General features: G+C 43.9%; 1 protein-coding gene across 1 annotated transcript in view; it reads left to right on the forward strand.

Annotated features, from left to right (window-relative positions):
• The window catches only part of HELZ (helicase with zinc finger), a 125284-nt gene extending 118241 nt beyond the window's left edge, over positions 1 to 7043 (forward strand). Inside the window, exons 32-33 of the mRNA XM_080924534.1 lie at positions 5316 to 5568; positions 6492 to 7043. Coding sequence (XP_080780660.1) covers positions 5316 to 5568; positions 6492 to 6823 — 585 coding nt within the window. The 3' untranslated portion in view covers positions 6824 to 7043. The remainder of the gene's footprint in view (positions 1 to 5315; positions 5569 to 6491) is intronic.
• The last annotated feature ends 1418 nt before the right edge of the window (positions 7044 to 8461 follow it).

Raw genomic sequence — 8461 nt, forward strand, 5'->3', positions numbered from 1 at the left:
TTAATCATCTCAGCTCCTTGACCCTGTGCTGAGCATTACACCCAGGACTTTGTACATAGTATGCACGCACTTTACCTCCTATCCAGACCATTACCCACAGGCCTTTGTTTTTAGACTACAATTGCAATACCTAGTCCATGCATACCACTAGGGTTTGTTGTTTTATTTTGCTTTATATTTGTAAGAAAACTAAGTTAATATTTTGAAAAGCACTTTTGGGCATCAGTTTTCACTTACTTCAGTCCTTGTCTGTCACGCTGTAATCCCTTCACTCCACTTTCTTTCTTTAGGTATCTTCGTACCAAACTGTAGGTCTGTTACTTCAAATGTAAGATGATAACCTTGTGGGAACTGAAATTAAAATGTTATTGGAGTCTGAAAGTGCTCCATAGTTAGAAGTTTCTTCTTCAAACAGTGAGAAAACGAAAAGATTCATTTAAATGAATGATCAGTTATTAAATATCAGGTTCTAAGAGTTTTCATGATACAGAAAGTTATCTAATTAAAAGAGATTTATTTTTATTGTATGTACATAGTGTTTTGCTTGCATGCATGCATGTAAGTGTGCATGCCTGGTGCCCACAGAGGCCAGAAGAGACTGCCAGATCCCTTGGAACTGAGTCATGAGTGATTGATTGTCAGATACCATGTGGGTACTGGGAACTCAACCCAGGTCCTTTGCAAGAGCATTATGTGTACCTAACTGCTGAGTCATTTCTTCAGCTTCTGTCTATGACATGAGAAATTACCAAGCCAAATATAATACGGGTTGTTTTCAGTGAATGTGCATATTCATATGCAAGTGGAAGAAAGTGCACGTGATGTGTAGTCGCTCCCACTGAGGATGGAAAGGTGCCAGGTACCAGTTGACCCACTGCTTGTAGTAGTTCCCAATAACTTTCTTGGTTAGCAGCTGTTGATGGCTGTGGCCTTAGTCTTTTGTTTCATTAGAGTTGCCGAGTAGTATTTTAAAAGTTTTAAATTTTTTCTTCTGTATTTACTTTTTCTATATGAAGAACATTGACTATGATAAAATACTAAATACTAAAATACAGTCTATATGGAAAAGGCAGATAAATAATTTTTTGTCCTGTATTCAATTTTAGGCTAGCAATCAGTGTGTTAGCAGGATTCAAGGATGGCTGTTGAGGCCTTTTTCTTCTTGTTTTCACTTTGAATATCATTTTGAATCAAGCATCATTATGAATTTGAATTTTCAGCGTATTGTAGTTATGCTGATATCTCATTCTGTATCTGGACTCTAATCTTTTAAGAATCTCATTCTGGCTCCTGTTTTCCAGATGTCTGTGTATAATGCAGATCAATGGCTTATTGTGTGTTAGAAAGTGAGAATGCAGCACGTCTGAATTCATGTATTGCTGCCACAGCAACATCAGAGAGAATGTGTGATGCTTGAAGTAGAAAAGAAACAAGATGTCAGATGAGAATCCTAAGCCTCCATCTTAAGAAACTGTAAAAAGAAGAGCAAGATAAACGCCAGGAAATGAGACTGATGAAGAGATTCAGTACTGCAGAGAACACTAGAGAAGAGGGAGTCCGTGAAACCCATAGTTGGTTCTTTGTAAAGGGGATATAGATAGCATGTAGTAAGAATAGTGAGGGTCTAACTCCTGCATGCTCCTCTCTCTCATTCTGCCTGCCTAACCAAGATCTAGATGTCATTACTGAACCTCCTGCACACCGCTGGCTAGTGCTGAAACTCTTTGCTGTTTTGATTCCTGTAAATCTGTGAGCTGAAAGCTGTAAAGGTCTGGGGGGCTTCTCAGGGGTTTCCAGTAGGAAGCTGTGCCTCATCTGTCTCCACAAATGCTGATATCTTGGGGTCTTGTCTGGTATTTGTCTGAAGCATTGTTGAGTCACTTGAAATGATGCTATTCCAGTGTTTTGCTCAAACTGTATCATGTCTACATGTTAGTGTAGGCAGGCTAGAATTCTGGTCCTTGAGTAGGTAGGGTCAATGACTGTTAAATTGTAGAAATTATAGAAAATGGGGTATTAGCCTTCTGCAACCTTAAGACTGAGGACCCAGAGTCTCAGGGAGGATTGAGGCAGAACAGAAAGATAGAAAATTATGTGGGACATGGAGAAAAGGAGTTTCTCACACTGATTGCTAATCAGGGGCTCCCTAGGTGTCTAGGGAGGAGCAGGTGCAGAGCTGGAACTGTGTCTTCCCGTTAGAAAATGGTGGGCTGTGACCCATGATTTTCGGCCATGTCTGTTCTTCTGAGTGCCCCCTTCTCTCTCAGCCAATGGGCTTTAGTCTGTGTTCAGATGTTATTAATGTGCCCCCCTTCCGAAGACTGAAAAGAGGCCACTGACCAGGAACAAAAGCAAGGGTGTTACCACAGATGAGGTGGCTCTCAAAGGATGGTCATAGGAGGCTTGCAGACAGTCTTCAGTAGTGGAGGTAAGATGGCCACTTCTCCAAAAGCCTCAAACTTTCCAAAACTCAGCATCAATGAGATCAGTGTCATAGGAGTGATCGTGTACCTGTTAAAAATTGAATTTATGTTTTTTTTTTTTAAAAAACCAGTTAAAGAGATAAGTAACCCTCTAGGCCAGAGCTATTTCACTACTGAATTTCCCTAAATATGTAAAGAAGAAAATCTACTAACTACAGTCATTGCCAGAGAATGGAACGGAAATCTGCCAATTTATTTTCATGTAGCCGCCATTACTGTTTCCAAGACAAGACAGAGACAGCACAAAGAAGAAAACTATAGGCTGATTTCTATGGCGAGAGCTATCCTCAACAGAAGAGCAGATTGAATTCAGCCGGGCATGAAGAGAACAATACAGCATGACCCTGAGCAGCTTATCTGGCTGGTGCAGTATTTGAAAGTAAATCAGTATAGAACATACCGTGTCAACTGTTGGGGAAAATCACATTCTCATATCAAACAACCCACCACCCACCCTCCTTACCACCAACCCACACATATTCACACACAGTAGGAAGAAACTTGCAACCCCTGAAAGGCCTGTGTAAACATCCAGCAGCCAGTGCCATAGTCAACAGGAGGCGATGCGGAGCCTCAGAGAGAGGTTAAGGCAGTTATGTCAAGTGGCGCACAGCAACAGCCCCAGCATCCGGAACACGGTGCTCAAGACAAGCATGGGTGAGGCTTGTCTTCGAAAGAAAGATGGGATTGACAAGAGAAGAAGAAGGAGAGAGGGGAGGAAGGAAGGAAAAAGGCAGCAGGGTGGAGTACCTGAGGGAGGCTGCAGTCAGGCTGTGGTGCAAGGGAAGAAAAGTTAGGAACTGAGGCCGAAAGAAGGAGTATCCTTAGCTTTATTTGGTGTATAAACCATCCTCACTTGCTGTTTGCTGCCTTTCCCCACCCACCTTACCTCTGAGGATGGACAGATGAATATGGCTTTTCTACATGCTCACCTGTGTATTTGACAGCTGTGCCTATAGATTCCCCACCCTTTTATTCCATGTATGTAACTTTCTGATTCCCCTTCCCTCACTGAAACTTCATGGTTCCTGTGTCTACTGTTGTGTACACTACTGCCGTAGCTGCCCATTAAAGACAGGGCTTTTGAAGTCCCTGGCTGAGGTCTTTATGACCATGTGCAGGGTTCTGTGTCATGGGGCTCTTACAACTTGCTTTTTTTTTTTTTTTTTTTTTTTTTTTTTTTTTGGCCCTGGCCAACATTAGTGCATTAGCTTTCACACATAAAGGCTCCAGAGTGTGATCCCCTACAGACAGCGACAGGGCAGAATTCCCAGTATGGCAATTAAAAAACACTTGATCTTCATTTCAAGAGCTAATTGTCTTTGTTACAAAAAAGGCTGAACAAACCATTTGATCGGTCACTGGAGGGTTGTCTGGCCTGGAGAACACACGCAGCCCGGGACAGTTGGCTCTCCTGCTGAGCATCATTTAATGTGCTGCCTGAATTCAGCACCAAGCAGCGCAGTCTAAGCTTCAGAGAAAGAACTTTGTCCTAAGAATAAAAGTAAAAGTGAATGTAGATGTTCTAATGAGAATCAGGACATAAATAAGATTCATAGGCGACAGGAATTGGCTAGGTGGCAATGACTTCTTTTCCTAAGTTCACGTGTGGTCTGGCGTCACAGCTAGCTCCCTGATGATAGAAAGGCTCTCCTCTACCCTTTCCTGCCCCTTTAGTGTCGCCTCCTTGATTTCTGTCCTAGTGGGGTTTGGTTCCGGGTTTACCCCCACTCCCTCTGTCCTTGGACTGATGCTGGGGTCCCGCAGTGCTCTCTGGTGGCCCTGCCCTTGAAAGATGTGTCTGAATCATAATTGAACCTAAGCTGAAGTTTTTCGATTACTAGGGGGGAAGGTGGGACAATTAAAAGCCATGTGTTGTTGTGATCAGATGTAGGTCTTTTATTTTACAGTAAAACAATGATATCACAGTTGCTCTTAACATGCACCAGGAGTCAACCTAAACACCCTATGTTCCTAGAGTATTTCAGTTCTCTCTACAACCTCAAGAGGACATGAGTGTTGCAGGGGAACACACTGCGGTTAGGCCAGTTTTTCCAAGGTAATGTTTGCAGGCGTAAGACAAGGCCTGATGTCTAGTGCCACTGGCTAGGCTCTAGCCGGGCTGGTCTGCACCAGGATTCTGTACTGCCTGCTGTTGGAGCGGGTGATACCCAGTACCCACCACAAGTAGGCAAGAAGAAACTGGGGAGCTGCTAGCCCTTATCAAAGGGCAAGAGAATTGTGCTTGCATAGTCTTAGGAAATTTAGAAAGAAAATACATAACGCTAATTGGTTTAAAACATATGAAAATAGTATTTTGGAAAAAGTAATAAGTATTGTGTATCAGCTGACCACCTGTGAGGAATATGGCCCAGTCAGGAATGCTTATGCAAGATGGGAGGAACCAGGTCTTACCAGCAGGGCTGAAGCTGGAACAGTCCAGAAGATGAGTCTTATTAGCAGCTCTTTCCTAGAGCTGTGGTTCAGCTGGCTTGCTTCCAACCCATATCCCATGCTGCTGTTCTCCAGAATAACCCTATGACTTTATAACCAAAGACAACTGGTTTGTACAGGAGCCCACAGACTGGCATGTGGTACCACGGGACTGCATAGGAAGGGACAGTCCAGAGATGAATGTCAGACCCAGGTTTCTTGACACCATGTTGGAGTGCATTTTATTTAAATGGGAGAAGGTGAAGAGGAGGAGGTATTATACTACACAAGAGAGAATCTGCCTTTGTTTTGTGGGGTTAGATCACTGTGGTTCTGAAGGTGATGTTGGATGTGGGAGTAGGCGGCCTGACTTCCCAAACTTCTTTTTCTTTTATGTAGTATGAGCCCAGAGGACCTGGTCGGCCCTTGTACCAAAGAAGAATCTCATCTAGCTCAGCCCAGCCTTGTGTGGAAGAGGCAAACACTCCCCAAGACAGCCTGGCTCAGGGCAAAGAACCGCAGGACCACAGCAACCCGCCTGCGTTCAGCTTCCCGGCCCCAGAGTCCTGGGCCAACACCACCTCATCGGCCCCCTACCAGAACATTCCATGCAATGGATCCAGTAGGACATGTCAGCCCAGAGAGTTAATAGGTAAGATGAATGGGTGAGTTTCCAGAAAGCTGTGATTTTTACTCCTCAGCACCTGAACACATATGGGGCAGTTTCCTATCAGTCCTGCCCACATTTGAATTGCTCAAAAGCCCTCTGTGTTCTTGCAAGGGTGCGTGGGTGCGCTCTCTCTCTCTCTCTCTCTCTCTCTCTCTCTCTCTCTCTCTCTCTCTCACACACACAATCTCAATACAGTGTTATTTAAATTTCAAAAGATTGGAAACAAGCTAAGTGTTGATCAATGTTAACACTAGGACCAAGTTTTAAAGACCTGGAAAGTCAGGTGGTAGAAAATGTGATGTTTAGCTCTGTTTCTCCCCTCTCATTAATCCATGTTCAGGTAGAATATAAGAGCTAGGTGGTGGGTTGGTGCACACCTGCACCCCCTGCACAAGGCAGGCTGAGGATCAAAAGTTCAAAGCCAGCCTGAGCTACATAGCAAGATCTTCTTGGGAAAAACCTAAGATGCTTCAATGCAAATGTGTTACTAGAAAGGAGACTGGATGTAACAAGTGGACCCTGGTGCCACTGGACCACGTTTGAGTGTGGAGCGTGAACAGCACATTACTCAGATACAGGCATGTTTTGGTTCACAGTAACCTAACCGCCCAGGCAGAAAATTGAGTCTTTATCTGGCAGCACACCTTCCCACCCTTCTTGACTTGTGGTTTTAATGTATTTGCTGCTCCTAAGGGGCATGGGTGTTCTTTTTTGGTGTTTCTTCAAGAGTGGGGTTTAAAGTGTATGTGGTTTCAGGTCTTGTACTCTTGCACTAAACTGCCCTTGCACTTTTGCTCCTGGAGATGGAGGAGCCCGTGCGTGCGTGCGTGCGTGCGTGCGTGCGTGCGTGCGTGCGTGCGCAGGCTGCACCTCTGGTTAAACCTGTTGCTGTTCTCTGCTTGTAGCTCCACCCAAGACTGTCAAACCCCCTGAGGATCAGCTGAAGCCCGACAGCGGGGAGGTGTCCAGTTCCTTCAACTACTCGGTGCTGCAGCACCTCGGCCAGTTCCCACCCCTTATGCCCAACAAGCAGATTGCAGAGTCTGCCAACAGCAGCCAGCAGAGCCCGGCAGGGAGCAAGCCCGCCATGTCCTATGCCAGTGCGCTGCGGGCCCCGCCCAAGCCCAGGCCGCCGCCCGAGCAGGCTAAGAAGGGCAGCGACCCGCTGTCCCTGTTCCAGGAGCTCAGCTTGGGCAGCAGCCCAGGCAGCAATGGCTTCTACTCCTACTTCAAGTGACCCCGCTCTCGCTCTCAGAGAATGTGCAGTTCCTGTTTAGTCTGCAGGATTGGGGTGGTGGCTCTGTCTGCGTGCGGCCTCCATAACGTTCACTGCGCTCTCAGACCCCTTGCTGCTAGACCTGCGCCTACGTTTAAACGTATATTCCATTATTTTGCATTTTTGATGTGAGTCAGAATTTTGACAGCTTTTATGTAGAATAAAAATATTTTTAAATTTGTGTATTGTTACATGTTTGCATCAAGCTAGCAGCTAAGAGGTTAACTGTGCAACTATAAAAAAAAGAAAAAGAAAAAAAAGTTTGTCTAAAATGTATTTAAAAAATTGTTAAGTAGCATTTACATTTATTCAATAATATTACCACATGCTGGGTTTCTGTACCAGAAATGGCCAGTTGATGTACAAATGTATGTTATTTTTGCTTAAATTCAGTTAAAGTTTTTTTTTTTTTTTTTTTTTTTTTTTTTAAATAAAGGGGCAGCATCTTCTAAATCCCTTATCTTTTTTTTTTTTTAAATGACAGGATGCTGTGCTCTAAAACTTTCAGAGTTTTAGATTATCTGTGACATGCTGTTCTCTCCGTCAGCATAGGGTGGAGGTCAAGGCCTTCTTTACCCTAGTATTCTGCATGCCACTGGGCTTTGAAATGTGAAAAAAGAGGGGTGGGGGGGAAAGCAAAGCAAGCCCCAGTGGCATAGTCAGTTCTGTTTGTCTTGTTTTTAACAAGCAAGGCTGGTTTTCACAGTGAGTTGAGAGTGCTGGTTTTTTTGTTTTTTTTTTAAACAAATCATGAAGCTCAAGCACTTTTAGGACTGTTGGTGCTTAGTAGACTTGAGAACTCTTTAAAACTGCGTGAACTTAGTGAAAGTCTGTCTCTCTCACTCTGCATGTGTGTTTGTATCCTGCCCCCTCCAGGGCAGGAAGGCCTGTGCCGACTAAAGCTTAGGGCTCCTTTCTCTCCAGTCAAAGTTTTGGTACCTTATTTGATGTTTACATTAAGATAGGACATTACATATGGCAATTCTAAGATTTTTCTAATTGTTTGAGGGATATCATTAGCGAAAAACACTGTCAAAAATTTGATCAAAATCTAGGGTATGTTTCAGATCTTTTGAGTCTTCTGAAATTCCCCCTTGGACTCATTAGAAATAAGACATTTAAGCAGCTGTTTGCAGAGGTCCACAGCCTGCCAGTTGTTTTGAATGAACGTTGAAGGAAGAGGCTGTTCTCTTCATGTGTTCTTTAACACATCTGAAACAATGAATGTCCTTTCTCATTTCCTATTCTGTAGCTCTAATTTTATATTTCTGAGAAATCTTGAGACTACAATATATCTTTTTTTTTTTTAAACTCAGATGAGGCCAGGGAATATTTCAAAAGAGCCCTACTTTCCTGAAGATCACTCAAGCATGGTTTTCTGGAAGACTTTTTGATAGAACATTTTAAGATAGGTTGGAAGTGGCAAGGGGCCAGCAGAATTAGTCTGTGTGACTAGAGGTTAGCCTATGTCAGCCCTCCGTGGCCTCCTGTAACTTCACACAGTGTGGGATTAAAGGCTGCATTGGTTAAGGGGTAGCAAACCCGGGGACCGATGATACAGCCTCTCAGATTCAGTTCTGCCTTTGTGCTTCTGGCCTC

The sequence above is a fragment of the Micromys minutus genome (genome assembly GCF_963924665.1).
Source record: "Micromys minutus genome assembly, chromosome: 10".
Taxonomy (NCBI): domain Eukaryota; kingdom Metazoa; phylum Chordata; class Mammalia; order Rodentia; family Muridae; genus Micromys; species Micromys minutus.